General features: G+C 43.9%; 1 protein-coding gene across 1 annotated transcript in view; it reads left to right on the plus strand.

Annotated features, from left to right (window-relative positions):
- GRK5 (G protein-coupled receptor kinase 5) overlaps positions 1–21,067 on the plus strand; it is a 166,210-nt gene extending 145,143 nt beyond the window's left edge. Inside the window, exons 9-16 of the mRNA XM_059821532.1 lie at positions 1,051–1,241; positions 5,826–5,863; positions 6,665–6,754; positions 8,035–8,243; positions 16,200–16,337; positions 18,785–18,922; positions 19,756–19,887; positions 20,707–21,067. Of these exons, the coding sequence (XP_059677515.1) occupies positions 1,051–1,241; positions 5,826–5,863; positions 6,665–6,754; positions 8,035–8,243; positions 16,200–16,337; positions 18,785–18,922; positions 19,756–19,887; positions 20,707–20,805 (1,035 nt within the window). The 3' untranslated portion in view covers positions 20,806–21,067. The remainder of the gene's footprint in view (positions 1–1,050; positions 1,242–5,825; positions 5,864–6,664; positions 6,755–8,034; positions 8,244–16,199; positions 16,338–18,784; positions 18,923–19,755; positions 19,888–20,706) is intronic.
- Positions 21,068–21,451: the final 384 nt, after the last annotated feature.

Raw genomic sequence — 21,451 nt, forward strand, 5'->3', positions numbered from 1 at the left:
TGCATCCTCCTCCTGCTACAGGAAAGGTGCCAGAAGCTGACTCCCTTCGCTTTGCCCCTTAGTCCTGCTCCATGCACCTTTACCAAGTCTCATTTTAGCCCCTGGTCTATGAGAAAAGCACCAAACCAAGGCACCTGTTCCTACCATGGGAACGTGATGCATTTTACAGCCTTGACTTGCATCAGGGCTGTATCACGCTGAGCTATCTTTATCTAGTGTGATTACCTGAATTCCCAGTGTCTGGGAGGAGACTGAAGGAAATTCAACCCAAATAGATCAGAAGAGACTGGCTAGTAGGAGCATCTAGCCAGTGGCATGGAGCTGGTCTGCCTGACTTAGGGCCTTCCTGAGAGCTGCCAGCTCTTGTGTCTCTTTAAAAACTTGCCTTAGATTTAAAAAAAAAAAAAAGTGTTGTTATCTCAGCATCTGTCATGTTCTTTATACTTATTTTGGGAAACACTATGAATATAACAGATGCAAGATGTTTACTTACCTCTGGCAGAAGCAAAGTCAATGGCACATATTTAAAAGTGATGGGTAGCTTTTGGCTTGTCTGATCGTTCCTGAGGCACCCACCAGAGCCTCACAGGGGTGATGCTGACCTTCATGCCTCAGTGATGGTCCATTTGACCACCGCAGGACTGGGCTATCTGGGTCTTCCTGAGAACCTACTGAGATGATGGCGTTTTGACAGCTATCAAGCAAAACAGTGCAGTGGGAGGTGTAGATTCCCTTGACTATTAGGATTTCTCTTATGTGGAAAAGCATGCCTGGATTTAGTATGTTTGTTCAGCCTGTGAAGCTATCTGCACATTAACCTTGAGGGTTTCTGATGATGAGTAGGCTGGATTCAACAAATTAATCTATAAAATCCTAACATCTGATTTTTCTGTACTTTTAAAATGTATGTTTGCTATTGTAATAAGGCCCATATCAAATTCAATCAATATATTTTTTTCCTTTTCTAGAGAAAATCTTTAATGAAAAGTTAGTGCTTTCTTCTTAGCAGCTAACTGAACTGTCACAACTATGCTACAAATGTTTTTCTAGGTCAATTTAGCCTATGCCTATGAAACAAAGGATGCACTGTGTTTAGTTCTGACCATAATGAATGGAGGGGACCTGAAGTTTCATATCTACAACATGGGAAACCCAGGCTTTGAGGAGGAAAGAGCTTTGTTTTATGCAGCAGAGATTCTTTGTGGCTTAGAAGACCTACATAGAGAAAATACTGTGTACAGGTAAGCACTCTCTAGAGTCTTAGGACACCTTTTCTGGGTAGAAAAGAATTGCCTGCATCCTCCCTACTCATTGTGGTGCTGTACAGCTTAGATGCCTCAGTGCTTTGGCTGAAATTTCGCAGAGCCCTGTGCAAATACAGTATGATTCAGTAATCATGGAAGGAAGCAGTTGCTTCACTAAATACATCCTGTCTAAATTATACAGAACTAACACAAAGCTCCCCAAACCCTACCTCAGCGTGCACTGGGTGACATAAGAAAATTATGAAAGTTGCTTTAAAGGGATTTTATTCGGGAATCTAGTTTCTAGTTGGTATGAAATGGAGATCATTCTTTTCAAGCCTCTATTTTAATTAGATTATATTGCATTAGGGGCTGCAGCACATCAGACGTGGAAAAACCACCTCCTGTCCCAGAGGGAGCGCAATTAGTGCAAGAGGGTGTTTGAGGCGCAGGGCATGGATTTACGCTCTAGAACACGAACTAGTTTGATTAGCTAGATTGGATCGTGATGGTGGCCGTAGCGTGCCAGCCGTGGAAGGAGGCACATTCACAGCCGTGTGACGGAGGCGTCCTGCTGGCAGCCTCCCACCCGCCCCGGGTGCAGCCAGCGGGCAGAGCACTGCCCGGCGTGGTGACAAGCAGCCAGCTCCAAGAAGGACAAATTTCAAGTTCTCAGCTTCCAGTCTGGCTTGCAGCTCTATACAAGCACTTTTCCAGGGCATCATAGGGTTTACTTGCTGAATAAGCAGGGTGATTGCAGACAGAGTTCTTGTGACTCCATGAGGATTTATTTTTTGTTACTCAATGACCAATGTAGTTGTAAACAACATTTAATGTTTGTCTTCATCATCCCAGCTTGTGAAATCGTTATTGCTGGCATTCACAGCAGAAGAGGTCCTGTAAATTGATGAAAGAGCTTCCAAGGACAATGATTAATAGACAATATTATGTTATTTTTAAAAACTAAGCCACACTTTAAATCATTTGAGATGCCCATGTATAATAAGCATTATGCATATGCTGGTACACATAGAAATTATGGTATTGTTGTTCCTTGGAGGAGATCTCTAGCAAACTGCCACTTGGTTGCCTCACTGTGACTCAGATCTTGCTTGCTGGCATAAGGAGGGCAGACAGATAACATGCTGCTTTAGTTGGCGCTGGCCCAAGAAGGAGATTTTTTTCCCAAGGAACAAAATGGAATTAAGTGTTTAATGTCAATTGAAAAATCAAATAACGAGTGACGTGTCTGGCTTTTCTTTTCTTTAAAAAACATCCTACCACATTCATAAAAGTTTTAGGAGGTATTATAGTGTTTCTTTAAAAAGTACTAGATCACAAGCATACTTTATTGATGAAAATGACTGGTACATTCATAACATGGCTGGTAAAATGCCATACTAATGCCACTTTCTAATAAAACAAATTAGATCTGGCCACATAAAGTAGTACTTGGCTCTGAAAGAAATGTCATCCTACTTCCTTAAGCAGTTCTTTCCATGTTACTCTTAAGAGAGCTGCTAGTTTACACCTCAGATGGCACATTCATTTCGGTGATGAATTATATCCTTGTAGGTGACATTTTCTAGCAGTATTTTAGGAGCGTCTGCAGAGACCCCTAATTTGTAATACTGCAGCATGTTTTGGGACCTGTGAGAAGTGCTATATAGGTCAATAAAATATAGCAGCTAAATGCTACTGCTTTCTGAAGGTGAATAATTCATCGCAAAACACTTATTCCTCAGACTTAATTTCATTTTCGACGAACAAAATGCTTCTGAGTAAAACACAGCATCAGAAAATACATCCCCATCTCATGGGCTGGTGACGCACGCTGCGGACGTGACCTGAGAAAACAACCAGGCTCAGAGTCAGATCTATCTAATTCAGAATTCCCTTGCTAAACATGGCGCTTACGTTACGTTTCTCAACTGCATCATGGTAGTAAAGGTCCATAGGTCAATTGTTCATGGAAAGCAAACATAAAAAGCTGGTGGTTCTCCTTGAATTATTTATATATATATAAATACGTGTATATATATATATAAAAATTTTTTTATATGTATATATTATATATATAAATTATTTATATATACACTATAGCCGTGCCTGGAAGCTCCAGTCAGCATTAAGATCACATTGTCCTAGGCATTACACAAACATACAGTAAAGCCTTGTCCACTGTGACTAATTGAGTTGTTTATGCTGTCCTGTACAGCCAAAGAAAATCCCATCGCCTTTCTAGCATGGGCGCAGTGCCAGCAGTTTATGTTTCAGTATATTTAGCAAATGCTAGTTTACATATGGGAAGCTGTACCGTTGGGAAGTATCATTACATGTAACTGTGTCCACCGGGGAGTTTTATTTCTCCCAGACATTTCAGTACAAAAATCACGTTCCTCCTTGGCACTTGGAAGTGTTGGCCATGCAAAGGAAGCCAGCCTTGATCCTGAGGAACCAGAAATCTGAAAACAGAAGTGACAACTGATGTCTGGGGGGAAGGAAAGACTGCCCTAATTGCCCTAAATCACGGAGGACTGTAAGGACTGAGCTGCTGTTCTCAGAGTCCTCGTGGACTCTCTCATTTTCTCATTCAAAGACAGTATTTCCCAACTTGCATGCAGGATTCTTGTCAGTTGGCCACAGTTACAGCTTTATGTGGGACTAATAACTGCTGGAGTTTAAGATAAAGTAACTAATGAAGCCTGAGTTCTTCAAGGAAATAGTTCTTAAGGGATTCACAATAAATTTTTAAAAATAAATAGGAAATGCCCTTGACCGTGTTGCTCCAGCATTGGAAACCTTCTGCTGATAGGCAGGGAAAGCCCACAGTGGTATGTTAAACAAAATCGCAGCTTCTTCTCAGCATTCAGCTGTCCTTCATATATTTCAGTATTGTTTATTTGAAAAGTAGGCTTGGTACCACTGGGCACCCGGTGAAGTTTATCTTGAGAGGTCAAGAGGGTCTGAAGCAAGCAAGAAGAGGAGCTTGTTCACAGCGCTCTATGTTCTTGCTTGAAATAGTAAATAAAAACGAGACAAGTTTTGAAATTTTAATCTCAGCATTGTCAAAACTATACAATACCCCTCTCCATTCACAGGAAAATTCACGACACTGAAGTGGTACAGCTTGAAATGCAGGGCGGGCTCCTGCACAGACTGCGCAATGCGCTGATCTCCTGGTGCGAGGGTTTCTCTTGTACGCCCCCCTCTCTTTGCGCTTTGAAAAGAAATGCATCTTGCTGGGAAGCTAACAGAATCAAGCTGGTTCACAAATGCAAGGAGGCCTTAAAAAAAGATGAGGCCAACCACTTTTTGGATTTGCACCAGGCTAAATGCTGCGTTCCAGTAGGAGTCGATCAGATAAAAGTCAGGGCATGATGTTGTGAATTGCAGCAATACATTTTTCCCTGCCTCACCCAGCTGCGCTGGTGCCTTATTCGGGCTCCTGAGCCAGCACAGCCTGCTCCTGTCACACGGCCTTTCTGGGACACTCCCTGCCCAGCACGTCCCCGTCTTCCCTCTGACACCTCCAGGTCCCATCTCCCAGGCTGGCTTCATTCCTGCTGTGCACTAGCAGCAGGCTGTGCCTCGTCCCCGCTTAGCGGCACGGGGAGGACGGGAAGGAGCCCGCCTGGCTCCCGCCTACACAGCAGCCCACCGCATCCAGGAACGGCAGCGGCGGCTGCAAAGGTGTGCTCAGCTCCCAGGTTTGGAAAACAGCCTTGGTCAAGCGAGGGGACTTGAGCATGGCTGGCCTGGGCAGTATCTAGAAGCAGCAACTGGTGGAGTGGGTGTGGTGCAGACAAACCTTTCAGAAGAACGACCTGCCAAGGGTGTACTAAACATATGAAAACTGAGATTAATTTTTTCAGAAGTTTATAACTTGGCCAGATTTGGGAAATTTTTTTTCACGGGAGCGTAAAAGGCACATCTTTGACATCAGAGTGACCACCTTGCCACTTTTCATGGCGTTCCTCCAAACCACACAGGCACTAGAGTTTCACAAATGTTTGTAAGAAGAATCTTAATCTGGGCACAGCATTCCCCCCTCTGCCCATCATTTTCCAGACTCGCTGAAGTTATTACACATGTGCACAAGTGCATGTACAAACATTCACATATTTGGATTGAGTCAGATGCCAGGCATAGAAAATTTGAGCCGAACAGATTGCTATTTCCTTTTTCATATGCAAATAAAATATTTTAAGATTTAAAATATTTTTCTTTTTAACAAAATATTTTATAGCAGAAAACGTTACAGAGATTTAACAACACACAGGACTATAGGGCTTGGTTTACAGGGCTTACAGGACTAGATGGATGAGTCCATTATAGAGTGGATTAGAATCTAAAAGCTTGGCTTAGTGAAAAAATGTAACTGTAGTTTAGAAAAAGACATATGGTTTCAGTCTATCTGTGAAGTGAGTTGTAGAAAGTTGTACTGGATTCATGAGTTCCTTGCTGTTTGAGTTGACACTCAATTGGTTTATTATGAGTAATAAATGCACTCACACACTGTCGTATGGTTATGTTATCAAAAACAGCTTTATACAAATAATGGCTATCTTTCATTTTCAGAGATTTGAAGCCAGAAAATATCCTGCTAGATGATTATGGTAAGTCTCAGAGGTTTACAGAGATGCTTTAACAGTAAAGTAGATTAAGTTAGTTTTAGGATATATATTGCACAAAGACAAATAATGCTCTGAAGTGACTAAGAGGCTCAGCATACACGAATACTTCTGTCTTGGGGTGGGTGAAGCGCTGGAGCTCGCTACACGGGTGGAATGAAGCAGCCGTGCTGCTCAGCAGGGTCTGTTCTCGAGAGTGCGGCTTTGCTGGGGGTATCTGCCTTTTTCCATTGTTTTTCCATCCTTATTGTTGCAAGGCTGACACAACACAAAGGAAGTTGGGATTTCTAAATTTGTGCTCCCCGTTCCATTTTGAAAAGTACTTTCATCCTTTGCTGAGCCAACTCTTGTTTTATGCAAACCCAGGTACCCATTTGTTGCTGAAGGCTGCGATAATCAAATCTCACGCTGACTTACAGACCAGATGTAGCCCCTTCTGCCATCAGAGAGTGTCAGCCCATCCATCTACTGTCATCAGTTCAAGATACTTCCCCACAGCATGCTCTTCATTGCCTTTTTTCAGTTGGTTTTAAAATATCTAACGCAATCCACTCTAGTCCGTAGCCTCACTATTAAAATTAATTTCACTGATTTGTAATGCCCTTAATAATTCCTCTTTTCCTTATCAATGAAACTGCTCCAGCGATTCAGAACACTCTTTTCTTAAAATGTCTGAACAGTAAACTGCAAGAGTATTGTAGCGATGACAACAGTTGTGTTTTTGGACTAATTTGGGTCATATTATTACATCTGTTTTGTGTTGTTTTGTTTCTTTTTTCCTTCCAGGCCATATTAGAATATCTGATTTGGGTCTAGCTGTTAAAATCCCTGAGGGTGAATCAATCCGTGGAAGAGTAGGAACAGTAGGGTATATGGGTAAGTCTTCAGTACCTCATCTTTTTGATAATTTGCTGAGATTACTTGAGTTTTGGAGGTCTTTCTGCCATGTAGGCTCAAGAAAAAGAAGAAAAAAAGATTCACATTCAGCTGGGTCCAGTTCCCTGCAGCAGCCCCCTAAGAAGTCATGCTAGTGGAAGTCGGAAGTAGGTGAAAGGATGGATCACAGCAGCTCTTAATGAGACTGGTCTATAAAAGTAAATCAGCAAAGAAAATTAAAAGGGGAGACAACAACTGGGATTCTAGTGATTTTAGCGTAGATTTATTTTAGGAGGGTTATGTGCATAAAAGAAAGGTTTCTTTCTAGTTGCTACTTCGGATAAGAGTTAAAATGTATTTGTATGTTTATGATAAAATAGCTAAGTCCACGCCTATGGTCATCTTGACCACGGTCATTTTGAGTCTTCCCCTATGTGCAGGGGAAGCTGCACAAAAGAAGCATAGAGATTTGTACATTGGTAGAAAACACACTCCCTGATTCAACTAGATCTGTTTTCTAAATTCAATGTAATTATTTTCATGCATTCTCTGGGTGGGCATATTTCTTGGAATAAAAATTGCTTATGCTTATTTGACTAAATAGAAACTAGCTGATATGAGCCACTGTTACACCATATGGAGACTAATGAAAGCAAATCAGTTGTCATTTCTAAATTTTGTTATCTCGGTGTAAATTTGCGCGCACACTAAGACTCTGTGCTTGTGAGCACGCCTGTGTGTGTTTGTACCCATGTATGGAAATGAGGATGCCTGCAAGACAGTGACTATATGCCCAAAGCACACTGAATGGTTGCAACACAAAATAAATTGATTTGTTTTTTAAAGGAGGGGAAAATAAGCTATAAATTGACCAAAAAGACAGAATTTGCTTTTGAAGAAATGTCACTGTTGTTTACAGGATGTGTGTTTGTATGTCATTTCTTCCCTAAATGGAGAAGTCTGGAAGGACTTTTAAGATTGGGCCTCTGCTTAATATCTAGCTTCAATTTCTTTTCGGTTTTTTAATTGGTCTGCCTTGGTAGAGAAGTCGGAAGACAGCATGCACATGGCATGTAGCATGTAGAGAAAAAAACATGGCAAGTATAATGCTGCATTTTCTGTAATGCCGTCAAGAGAAATCAGGCGGTATTTTTATATTTTACCCACCATTCTCTGTGCATGTGTATTCAGTCACCAAAATGGAACTTCTAGAAATGTAAGGGTTTTTTGCCTATGTAAATATCAAGCATTTCCACAAGGCACATCTTTCTCCTCCACAGCTCCAGAAGTGTTGAACAACCAGAGATACACACTCAGCCCTGACTACTGGGGGCTAGGCTGTCTCATTTATGAAATGATTGCTGGGCAATCACCATTTCGTGGAAGGAAAGAGAAGGTGAAGAGGGAAGAAGTGGACAGAAGAGTGCTGGAGACAGAAGAGGTGTACTCCCATAAGTTTTCTGAGGAGGCCAAGTCCATCTGTAAAATGGTAAGGGGCTTGAAGGCCCAGGGTGGCAGCTTCATTAGCAAGCTGTATCTGACAGGGTCTGAGCAGTAACACAGTACCACAGAGGGGCTGCGGAGACAAGGAGTAACCAAGCTCATCTGTTGATGGGATGACTGCATTCTCTATTCATTCAAATGGTGTTTATTTGGGCTTGCTTCTCCATGAGATTCATCACGGTCATCTTGAGTCCTCTCCAAAGTTTTGTGGCCAAGGGAGCGGTATCTATTCTCTTGAGACTTTGAATGTTAGTTTGCAGTCAAGAATGCATTTCTGTCTTTTATAATCTTGTAGAAAAAATAAAAAGGACTTGATGATGCAAGACTCTGACTGTCTCCTGCAAGGAACTGAAAACCCCATGCTTCCATTGTCTTTGGTGAGAGCTGGGGGTAAGGGGGACAAAGATTATGCAATGAAATTGTTGTGACACTCAAATATCATCCCACCCCATCTCATTAACTTTGTTAGCAGCTTTTCCCCCGGGTGGCAGAGTAGCCAGCTTAGCCAGCTTTTTTTAATCCTGTTGAGCTGTCCTTTAAAATGTTTTCTCACTCTTTCAGCTGGGAGTCATTTTCGTAGCACAATAGCCATGTCTGACAATGGAAATCCTCAAACCCTCTGAGAAATCTCAAAGCTGTGTCTGAATTCATCAATGTCTTGTTGACATACATCTTTAGAAGGCTGAATTGTAATTTGGAAAGGGATGTGGCCTTTTTCTTGATGTTGTTTGCTAAAGAGTGAAGTCTCCTTTGGAGACAGTGACAAATCTGTGTATACTGGTAGAGAGAGAATGAAGGGAAAGAAAGGTCAACAAATAGGTAGTGAGAGTTTCACCAATATCTTGTGCAACAGGCAAGCAAACAGCATATCAACAACATTCTGGTTGGCTGGCTTCATGAAGAGACACTTCATGAAGTCTCCTTGCAAAATAATAATGGTAGTATTGCCAAGTATCATGCCTGGAAGTCATTAACTCACAGCGCACCAACTCACTGCTGAATCCCTGGGGTAGTAATTAACTGACATCACTCTTGATAGATACTCTAGGCCATTCGCTGCCCTTAATCTACGATTCAGAGCCCCCAGTGAAGTCAGCGTGGGAGGATCTAGGACAGCCACAGGCTCTTACAGACCATTTCATGTGCTCAAACAGCCTCCCATCTCTTCTCTAGTAGCGTCTCAACTCCCACCAGGTGAGGAGCAGCGTCTGCTGGAGTGGCACAAAGTTTCTGCGCATCCTGTTGTTAGCATGAAATGAAAATGTCATGAGGCAAAAACTGTATTTTTGTCGCTTGTTCTGTAGTTAGTTGCAGGCATGAGGCACAACAGAATGAAAGTACACTTCGAAAATAACCAAGCCCATGAGAACTTAGAGCTGAGAAGAATTAAATGTAGCATTGATGGGATAGTGCTGGAGATGACCTACCGCTCCCAGGGGAGTAGACAGTGAAAGTCATTATACTCTAGTGGTCATTTTCATCTTCAAGCCATAGAGTCTATGGTCTCAGGGAGTCAGGGACCTCAGGAAATCGTCTAGTTCATTCCTTTGCCTCAGGGAACCATGAACTCTGTGTAAATCATTCCTGACAACTTGATCATTACTGCTTCACTGTCTAATCACGTGTCATGTTTATTTAGGTGGTTTCTGCAAACTCTTAATGGCTCCAAAGATAACCCTGTCATTTTTGAGCATTAATGCATTAAAATTACTGTGCCTTAAGGCTGGAAGAGCCTTACTTCTGATACTGAGCGTGATGGCATTTGTGGTTTTCCATCCAAAAGTAATTTATTTTATCAAGTGATATTTTTAAAAATCCATGATTCAAATATATTTTCTCAAATACTTTTTGCTTTTTATATTGAAAACCAGAACTTTGTTGCTTTCTGTCAGCATCTTAACAGGGAAACAAAAAAGGGATAATTAAGTACCCATCATACCTGCAAAATGAATCATAAAGTTGCAGTACATGAATGCAGCTTGAGCCTTCATAAAGATCCAACACAAAAGGCTTTCCTGTAGTGGACTCTTCAGGGCAGGAGTGAGGAACAATACGTTTTCCACCATGTCTCCTAACCTTCTCTTCAAAGCTTACTCCATGAGCTAATAGCATCTCCATCAGGAAATATATTGTCTTTATTAATTTACTCATATGAAAACCCTTTAGTGTCACCCCATGTCAACCTTCCCCTCCTGGATGTTTATGCCCTTTGCATTTTTGCAGGCACATATCATAGCTCCCATTAATCATCATCCATCCCATATTTCCATGTTTCATTTTGTAAGTCACTTCCCATAAATCAGCCGTCATTTTGGACTGGAACAGAGATGAATAATAAATAATTAGGAACAGGGGCAGCTGGCTTTCTGGGAAGCTCCCCAACCCATAGTTCCCATATAACATGACTGCTTCATGGTGTGTTTTTTCTGTGAAAAAATCCAATCTTTCTAGGAAATGCTCCCTGTTTGTTGTTGTTATGACTTGTACTTCATTGATGTACATGCGTGTTTTCCTCAAGTGCAGTCTTACATCCAAAGATGTGACTTGAAGTGCATTCAAGTCAACAGTATTGGACGGGCCCATATTGCTGTGCTCTTCTGTCATTCTGTCAGTGTCCTGTTTGTCTACATTTCCCACAGACTGTCTTCCCTGCTGCTTCCTATTCCTGCAGCTCCCATTTGACTCCACAAAAGGGATCTCTGATGGGAGGCTGCAAAGAAGATGGAGCCAAACTCTTGGTTTGGTGCCCATTGACAGGACAGGAGGCGATGGGCACAAACTGAAACACAGGAGGGTCCCTCTGAACATCAGGAAACACTTTTCTGTGGTGAGGGTAGTCAAATACTGGAACAGGTTGACCAGAGAAGCTGTGGAGTCTCCACACTTGGAGATATCCAAAACCCAACTGGACACAGCCTTGAACAACCTGCTGTAGGTGACTCTGCTTTGAGCAGAGGGATTGGACTAGACAGGGATTGGACTAGACAATCTCCAGAGGCATCTTCCAGCCTCAGCTGTTCTGTGATTCTGATCTCTGTTCCCCTCCCAAAGTGCCTCACCAACCACCTAAAAGATGATGGATTCTTTTTTCCCTAAAAGCAATTTTTTCTCTTCCTCACTCACCACCAGAAACTCTGTCATCGTGCTGCTATTACTCCTGCCTGCTTTCATCCCTCCTCTCCGCTTTCATCCCTGGAAACCAACTTGTTCACACATGGTGACACCTTAAAGTTTATCAGTGCTGCCTGAGAATAACTGCTCTTTCATCTATCTTGAGAGGCACCTCACACACATCAAGGTGCTCTTCAAATGATTATCATTGCTGTTGCTATTGCTAATAATAATAATAAATCTTCTGTAGTAAGCCTTTGCAATAAGCTTAATTGTCACCCATGCCTGAGAGAGTTTTGACTCTTCAGTTGGCCGGATTGGGCTGTGATTTTATAAGCATAAGCATACAGCCATTTATGTCATTCTGGCATCTTCAGTTCCCACAACACCGTCTTGTCTTATTTAGTAATTGAGAGGTGACTATAGTATTACTTTTATGTTCTCTAAAAATTGTTAAAAATAGTATGTTTACTTCTGTTTCAGGGCTGAAATTTATCTAGGTGATCCCTTAAACTATTTGATCAGCTGGGTCAATGGAAGTGGTTTTACCATTCCTTTTTCTCCTTTCATGAGCAGCAATTTTCTGCACTCTTTTACCCTACAAAAAGTTTCCCTTACTCCTATAATTTTAGGACTAACATCTTAGGACTTGGAGTTATTTATTTCATGGTATGATCTGGATATGAACTGACTGATCACACGAAGATAAATAAAGCAGCACTTTGGGGACTGTTGGCTTTTTTTAGCAATCCTCACAACAGTTATTTCTTTTTGTAAAGGAAGCAAAACAAAGTTGTGGAAAAAGTCTCAGACATTGCAGAGTTTTAATCCCCAGCGGGGATCAAATGAGTGACATGAAAGTATCAGAGAGTTCTTTATATCAAGAAAAAGATCTTAATGTAACTTCACCGCTGCTACTCAAGACTCTTCTTTGAAAGTCCTATTCTAGTCACGCTTTGCCCATAACTCCGTAGACTAAAGCCTACCCTCATTTACACACATCCAGTGTCATCTGGAGCCTTTGTTACCAGAACATAAAGCTCTGCTGCTTGATATCAACTTCATGCATGGTTGGATGGCATAAGCCATCTGCAGATCTGAAGCTCTGTGAATTCTCCCTAGGCTTTGGCTGTAGAATTATACTTAAATTATGTTTGATTGGGTCATTTGCACTGCTGTCCCAGGAGGGCTTGTCATCAACCTGATGTAGTTGCTTTTGTCCTGCTCTCTATTCACATTGAATACATCCTTTGAAACTGAATTAAACAAAAGTGTAGAGATGACTCAAAACATACAGTTGTTTTCTCCGTTTTCTTTCCCTGGTCAGATTCCCAAATGGGATGCATATTTCAGGCTATTACGCAGGTTTAGTATTGCAGAAAGCTGCTGGGGCTGCAGGAAATGGTACAAGACTCATTATTCCTTGGAGAAAGGAAGGACTTTCCTTTCTGGAAAATACTGTAGTCCATGCTATCTCTTGATATCCACAACAGAAGCCAGGAGAAGTGTCTGGTTTCACCTGTTGCCATCTCTAGAGCTGGCGGCAGCTACAGCTTACCGTATTCCATGAAGTTCTTTTTTTCTCCATTGGGACTCTCCTCAAGAGGCAGACAGCTGCTCCCCTGCAGCAGGGCTTTGCAGGAGAATCCTCTCCTTTCTGTGGTCTTTCAGTCCCAGCCTATTCCCAGCGGCCTGTTCTCTTTTGTGTCTTTCAGCCTGCAGTTGCCAGCCACCCACGACCAACTGCATTCATGCTCCAGAGACTCCTTTCTTGCATCTGAGGTTACTGAATACTCCCTTGTTTATCACGGAGGAGCCCAGGAATCCCCAGACAGCCTTTTTCTATCCTCAACTGCCCTATCCTCTGACCACACACTCCAAACAACTTCTAACATTTACAGCCTGGCAAGGGTAAATTCCCAGATTAGCTTGATCTTCCCACTTAGTCCAGAGGCAAGAGAATTAGTGGCTGCACAGTCAGGAAAGTAACCCCCTTTCTTCCCTTCACAGCTGACTTGTAGACCAGAAACTGCAGAGGGTCTCCTTTATCATCTACAGGCAAGTCCAAATCTACCCCTTCCTACTACAGCTTGCTCCTCAGCAGCACTCTTCATGAGAGCTTCAAGGTATCATTTCCAAAAGTATATCAGAGCCATGGGTAGTAAAAGTGGTCCTTCTGCCTTCAGATTCTTCCTTCCACCTGTCAGGAAGGTCCTCTCAACATTAGAATAGAAGATCAAAAGAACTGTTGTCTTCTCTGCCCAGCCACAATAGAGCAGACCAGATCTTGACTAGAAATTCCAAAGCAATCTTCTTCACGTAGCCTAAATCCATATGCCTGTTGGGATTTAAAATAAGCAAAAAAGAACCCCCCCCAAAAAAAAAAAACACAACAAAAAACCTTGCCTCAAGACCATGAGAGCTAAAAGTCTCATGAAAGGATTTGAAAGCAAAACATCCCTTCTTCCTTGTACCTGGGGAAAGCAAGCTCCAGAGACGTGCCCTCAGAAAGATCTTTTTCTATGAGCTGGATCAGTATGGTTCTGTGTCACGTGAATCTATGTGCTCAGAGGATGGCGAGGCGTAGAGATGTTTCTTCAAGTCTTTCCCCATCTCTGTGAACCAGCCAGCTGTGGTGACCAGTCAGACCAGATGTCACCACCTAGACAGCAGCAGAGGCAGAGGAAACTGTGAGGAAGAAAGGGACGTTTCTATCTGGAAGCTGGAAGTTGCTGTTGTGGCCAGAACCACTAGCTTTCCCCCCACCCCTCAGTGCATAGAGTCACCTCTGGCTATTGCTGCTGCCACTGCTGAGGCAGAAAGAACAGAACAGGAGACTCATCTTTTATGTCCCACAAACCCCTTCACCACCTCTTCTGGCTGCTTGGCCTCTGCCGTTGTCGCTCGCTCAGGACTGGCTGGAGGATGGTCTCTGCAGACATGTGGCACACTGATTGCCAAAGCCATTTGCTGTCTCAGGCTGGAAATGAGGCCCCTAGCAAAAAAAATGCAGAACTGAGGAGCCTGTGGAAGTCAGATAAGAAAACCACTGATGCCCAGCGGGTAGCAGAGCATTCAGAGAAGCCTAAAGAGCTGTGACCCTGTAAACCTGTGATAAGGACAAGAAAACCCAGCTCTAGCCAGACACCAGAGGAAAGATTACCAGCCTCCCATTAGCAACAAACAGTTCTTTCAAGGTTCCTCCTCATTGAGATGATGTGGCTGAGACAGCGACACAACCGGAGGGTACCGGGGCGTGCCCTGAGCTGGAAAGCCTACAAGCGACATCTCCAGACAACCTTGCCGTAGCGGGGAAGCTGCCTGGCTCCCGGTTCCCAACCTGATTGTCCGCCCCATCTCCTGCATCCCACCCTCCCGGAGTTACTTGCCTCCTGCTCTCCTAAGCGAGCCCCAGCCAGGCGCCGCGGTACAGCTGTTCGCTGGCCGCCCCGGCTGGCGGGTACCGCTGGCAGATCCCCGGGGACCCCCCCGGGGACCCCCCGAGGGCTCAGTCCCTGCGCGGACTCAGACGCTCAGGGAAGCCAAACCCCCCCACTGTCCCGCACGGGCGCTGAGCCCCCCGCGGGCCCGCAGTCCCCGGGAGTTTTGCTCATCTCTTCAGCGCCGTTGGTCTGCGCAGCCCACCCGGGGAGCGGGCGAGGGGGGAGCGCTGCTTTTCAGCTCCTGCTTTGGAGCAGCAAAGCTGGAGGCGGAAGAGGAGGCGAGGCGTGAGCCGTTCCCTCCCCCGGGCACCCGGGCACCACTCCTGCCCCAGGGAGGGGTCCCCCACGCAGCTCCAAGGCCGCTTGCTCGCCGGGAGCCTTCCCCGAGGGGCGCCGAACGCCCCGCCGCCCCCGGCCGGGCCCCGCCGCCGCCCCGGCCCCGCCGCGCTGCCCTTTCCTCTGCTGCCCCCCGGCGGCCCCCGGCAGCCGCGCTCCCCCCGCCGGGCCGCGCCGCGCCGCGCCCCCTGCCCCTCTGCCTTCCCCGCCCCGGCCGGCGGCGGTGGGTAGCGGCGGGGCAGCTGCCGGCGCAGGGCCGTGGTCACAGCGCGGGCTGGCTCAGCGCCTTCCTCCAGCAGCCGTTTAGAAATCGGGGTACCACAGGTGCGGAGCGGTGGGGTGTCTGCCTGGCGGCGTGCCGGGCTCCAGGAGGCCCCTGCTGTGGGGAAGGGCCGGTGCTCTTCTTTCCTCCGTGGTGTTGCTGTGCAAGTATGTCGTCTTCTCCCCCAGAGCGGACCGCAGCGAGGCTAGCTGACTCTTCCCCACGCGTGTTTAGTTTTCTGTTGTACTGAGGCACGTCTTGTGCATCTCTTTAATAGGCAGTTGAAATCGCTGGGCAGATCACGGTGAGTTCGGACTTACATTTTCCCTCCTCTGAGAGAGCATCATGCAGGCTTCCTCAAAGATGGATGGAAGGAAAACCAGGAAACAAATCTGTGAACCTTTTCAGCAGATTGCCTGAAGTCAGTGGTACGTTCAGAAAGGTGCCTGCCCCAAGTGATGGTCTTTTTGCACCGGTCATTTGCATCCTGGCCTCTGCCTCTCTTCAACTGTTCAGATGTGATCTCTTAACACATGGATTTAGCCTACTTGATTCTATACATATGACTGTTTTGACTGTAAACACTTTACAGGAGGTAATTTTCAAAGGGTTTCACCAGCATGTAGAACAGTGCAGTCCTAATCCATTTAACTGTGGCCATTAAGGAACAGCAATTACAGTTCCCCTCTGTACTTCGTCTGGGCACATTCAAAACCAACTAGAGATTAAAATATCTTTGTGGAGCTCTTGCTTTTCTGACATCCTTACCATTCCTCTTGGCATGTTTCAGCTCCTCACCAAAGACGTGAAGCAGCGGCTAGGATGTCAAGGGGAAGGTGCAACAGAAGTGAAGAGGCACCCCTTTTTCAAGAGCATGAATTTCAAGCGGTTGGAAGCAGGAATGCTGGATCCTCCCTTTGTCCCTGATGTAAGTATGAGAAGAAGAACCCCCAGTGGCCTCTTTCAAGAGATTTGCTTCTAAAATAACTTCTCTCTCTTAGAGCTGTCATCACTCTGCATGGGTAGCTGCCCTAGGAAGATGTGATAAGCGGTCGGGCTGGAGTGGGGAGGCTGGGAGGAAGAGGAGAGCTGCTCTGTAGACGTGTGCGTGCAGGGTGGGTGGGCTTCCACATAGGGTGGTAACCTGGGGCTTGAGTCATTCCCAGTCACTTTACCACAGTCTTCCTGCGTGACACCGGAGGCACCACTTGGTCTATTCATGCCTCAGTTCCCAAGATTTAAACTGGGAACCTTTGTATTCCCTTATCCACAGTAGTAGTGTGAGAATGGGTGTGCTCAGGACCAGGTGGTGCTCAGACCAGTCAGCAGTGAAAGCCACATGTATGCATACAGATATATAGACGTATCTGCTGAGGTGAAACCGGAATTACAAAGTCCAAAGCTCTACGGAACTGAGGAATGGACTGGATCATCATGCAAACAGGCATTTGTTACGGAGGGTCTGAACCAGGTTCAGATATCAAGTGTCACCTCAAGCAGAGGAGGTGATTGGACCTGAGAGAGCGTTTTGAACTTGTTAGTGTTCATGGGGCGCAGAACCCAGCACTGAGTCTTTACTCAGGTTTACACACCAGTCTTGCACACACTGAAAGTCTTTGTTGCATTGGCAAGAACAAAAGTTCTTCCACCCTTTTGCGGTATCGGTCTCTACCCCAGTGCACAGAGTTATCTGATTATTTTCCTCCTGCAGGGCTCTCTTTCTGGCTAGACCCTCTATCCTTAAAGTTCCCATATGGTTCTAAGTAAACACTGCCATTTTAACGTATTAAGGAAAGTAACATCTTGGCAGCTCTCATTCACATTGCTGCAAACTCAACCAAACCAAAGTGGTTTGAATGCTACAAAAGTTTACTTTAGCTGCTCTGGTTTTGCTTTACATTTTACTGTGCGGCCTAGTTATTCCTGCCAATTAGCCCATGGTGTTACGACCTGCTTTAGTGGGAAGAAATAGGAGACAAGCTACTATTTCTTTCTGATGTAGAAAATTAGAAAATTCTGGGCTCGAATTTGGGATCTGCCAGAGTGTATTAAAAGCTTAACTGTGGCATGTAAGGCCTAGAAGGCACCTCTTATAGACATATTTGCTAAAGCAGAGGCACATAAATTTTTATGGCTATTTATTGGGAACTCAAGAGCTGCCCCTAATTTAATTTATTTGGCATTTCATCCATAGATTTCCAAGTGTTTACTGAAGTCAGCTGAATCACCCAAAGCTATATAGCCAATGGCAGAGGTTGTAATCCAACCCATGTCTCTCCATCCTCTTCTAGACTACTCTGTCTCCACAAAAATGTTGTGGATTGCAGCCGTCAGGAATGCAGAGGGATGCAGCCTCCAGCAAATAGGACTTCCGTCAGGAATCAGCTTGATTTCTTTGGTCACACTGCTCAGGTCTAGATAAAATACTGCACAGCTGGACCCGTGGGCTGTGCAGTCATGGTACCATGTGTAGACAGGAGGATCCAACACGTGCTTGAGATCAGCAGGTCGAGCTAGTCCCACAAGGCACCCCTCAATTATTCCTGCGCGTCAGAAGGGTAACTGTGTTGTTGACGGGACATCAGATGACCACGCTAACTCTAGGCATGCAGATGACCACACTAACTATGACAGGTAGCCACTGATGACTATTCCTGCTTTCTGTGACTGACTGCTGGAATATGAGCTAAAAGCAGCGTCACTGCAAAGAGTTCCGTCTCTGTCATCACAGAAAATTAAGCAGTTTAAAAAGGCAAAGCCATCTGACTATTTATTTGAAGAAAGGCAGCCAAGTTAAAAGAGTTAATAGAGGTGATTCTGGACAGCTTCCAGCAGCTGAGCTATTAATAAAAACAATGGAAAAATGCCAAACCTCTTCTGTTTTCTTTAGCAATTAGTATACATGCCTTTAAACTTTTAAGCTGCAAACTCCCCAGCTATCTGAGCAGAAGGACACTTCTTACTTGAGGTCCCTTTTCAGGGCTGTCTCCAGTCTGTCACTCATAAACATTCTGGTTTTCTGTTGTTCCCTCTGTACAAGAAAAGACTACTGAAGGATTTGATTTTTGTTTTCTTGCTCTTTCTGTCCTTTTCCCCTCACCTCTTAGCCATATGCTACATGGATGACTAAAACCCACTTTGGCTGTGCTGATGCTTTAAGGACTTCAAAGTGGGAAGCTTAACATGCTTAAAGCGAAGTCAGCCTTTGATGATAAACATGTGGGCAGAGCGAGTCTAGAAAAGCAGGGTGCAGATAGTCACTTGTTGTTAGGCATTCTCACTTGACTGAATCTGTGAATGAAAGCACATGGTCAAACTCAGACGTATATTTTTTCTCTTGCGGTTTTTCTTTTTTTTTTTTGTCTGCTGAGATAGCCCAGAGCAGTATACTGCAAGGATGTGTTAGACATCGAGCAATTCTCCACAGTGAAAGGAGTTAACCTGGACCAAACAGATGATGATTTCTATTCCAAGTTTTCCACAGGATCAGTGTCTATTCCATGGCAAAATGAGGTAAGGATGTATCATAGTAAAATGACTCCAATAAAACCCCTAACACAGGTGGTTTAAGAGGAGCTGTATATTTCCAGTAATATATAGCTACTGGATAACTTGCCAGACTCTAATGCTTTCATAAGTTACAAATGGCCTCTTTCAAGATCTATAATGTACCACAGATGTCAGGTTCAGGTGACTGTATCTGTTGGCTCTGCATATTTGTGTAAATTGGCAAGGATCCTACTGTACTTCCTTCTCCTGGATTTCTACAGAGGTGTTTTGACAACAGCTCTGAGGAACTTCCGTGCGATGGCTGGAAGTCCTAACGGGAGGCTCCTCCGTTGGTGACCCTGATCTCACCCATTGCCTTGTATCTGCAGCGAGTCCCAGCTGCAGCAGTTGACTCTGGACCTTGAACTGCTCCAGGGTTTCCAAATCTGGGTCTTTGTTTCTGTTTGATATCAAAACACAACCAACAGTGGATTTCATAATCCAACTCTGGATCAAACAGCAGATTCACTTGGGCAGAGGGGTGCTAATAGCTGGGATTTTGTGAGTATGCCTGGCTTTACCCAATATTCTCCACAGTGCTAAAGAAAAGAACAGAAAGCTTTATGGGCTAACTTCGGATAAGACTGATGTGCAAACATGCAGAGCGGATTCAGCCTCTCTTTTACATACAGCCTATTTACCGTGTATAGCCACCAGCAGGAATTCAACTGTTAACTCTCCTAACATACAGCTCAAGCTGCTGGTCCTGACCCTGACTTTGAACAATGTACCACTACTGGAATTTATTTAATGCAGTTGTATAATTTCTTTTTTTCTTTCTTACTGTATTCCACCAGATGATAGAAACAGAGTGTTTCAAAGAACTGAATGTATTTGGACCAAATGGTACTATTTCACCAGACCTAAACAAAAGCTACCCCCCAGAGCCACCCAAGAAAGGATTGCTACAGAGAATATTTAAACGACAGGTGAGATCTTTTATGAGTAAGACGAGGAACCTCCCATAGAAGCCCAGGGTCACAGCCATGTTCCGGTAATATTTTTGTAGGAGAAAGACAGTGCATCTTAGAGAGGGCTTGCTGTCACAGTTACCTGGTGATTTCCTGACTAATACTGCCTATCCCAGGTTTCCCATCTACTTCTTGTGATTTTTTTACCCCCAGAGGTTCCAGCGTTTTTCATCAGCTTTGTTTCCAGTGGTTGAAAACTTCTTACCCAAACTATTTTTCAGTGGTATGCTGAAATGCCTTTTGAAATGGTTATATGGTTTTGATAAGTTCCTTGTGAAAACCATTGATATATGTGTTAAAAAAAAAGAAAAGGCGAATGTTGAGTGAGGTAGTCATGGCAGGAAACCAAGACACTAGAGAAGAGAGCAGACCGGAGAATTTGTGATGTACAGCTTTCATGAGGCCCCATGGCACCATTTGCAAATCTAAATAACCTCCTTAGACCGATCTATTTCTGTAGGGTTAAAACCATGCCTGAGCATTGGCAAGTATCCTCTGTATTAGTCAGAGTTAGCAGATACTGACATTTTGCAGTGACTTGATTTGACTTCTGGAGCTCAAGTGAGTCTTCTTTGCTGCATTCCTCAAGAACTGCCAGGGTCCTCCTGACCTAGAGAGAATACAGGTAAGAAAGAAAGTGAAGAACATTCAAAGATCTTCAAACAAAAGTCAGTAGTTCAGTCAGTACATTATCACCATAAAAAGAACAATGTTGAATTAAAAGAAAGCACGGCATATTTGGGGAATCTAATTGTCATTGTCTTCCTCTTTCTACAGCATCAGAACAATTCAAAGAGTTCTTCAAATTCAAAGGCCAGTTTAAATCACCACATAAATTCAAATCACGTAAGTTCAAACTCCACTGGAAGCAGCTAGTTCCAACTCAGTTTTATGAAACAACATGTTGCATCCTTCCACTATAATCTATGGAGCTTCTATGGATGAGAGAGCCTCCACCGTTGAGTGAAAAAAAAAGGATCTCCCAAAAACGGAGATTTTCTATCCATTCCTTCCAGTGGAGCCTCGCATTTTAAGAAGAATTTTCCACTCAGGTCTGTTTTTGGAGGTGGCACTCGAGACTGTGTGAATCAAATTTGTCTATTTAGAACATTGCAATAGAAATTCAATGAACATGACTACTTGCACGTATTTAAATAGCATCATACTAGAACTGAATTTTGTCTTTATTATTTTTAAAGAAAAGTTTTGTAAATTTCTCTATTGTCTCAGTTTACATTTTGTACATTTGTATTTAAATGAAAGTCAGACTTTGGAGGTGTATATTTTCCAAGCAGCAGCTGTAAAGCCATGTGTTTTAAGACATTTTTTTAAAAGAAAAAAAAAAATGTGACTCAAGACTTCCAGAGCCTCAAACGAGAAATCATTCTTTTTAGTAATTCTAGAAAATTATTCATAAATCACTTTATCAGACTGGGTTTTATTGACATGCATTTTTATGGAACAGTTTATTCTTAATTATTTTACATCTGTATATTTGGTTTACAGCAACACTGCATACATT

This window comes from Gavia stellata, chromosome 9 (assembly GCF_030936135.1).
Source record: "Gavia stellata isolate bGavSte3 chromosome 9, bGavSte3.hap2, whole genome shotgun sequence".
NCBI lineage: Eukaryota > Metazoa > Chordata > Aves > Gaviiformes > Gaviidae > Gavia > Gavia stellata.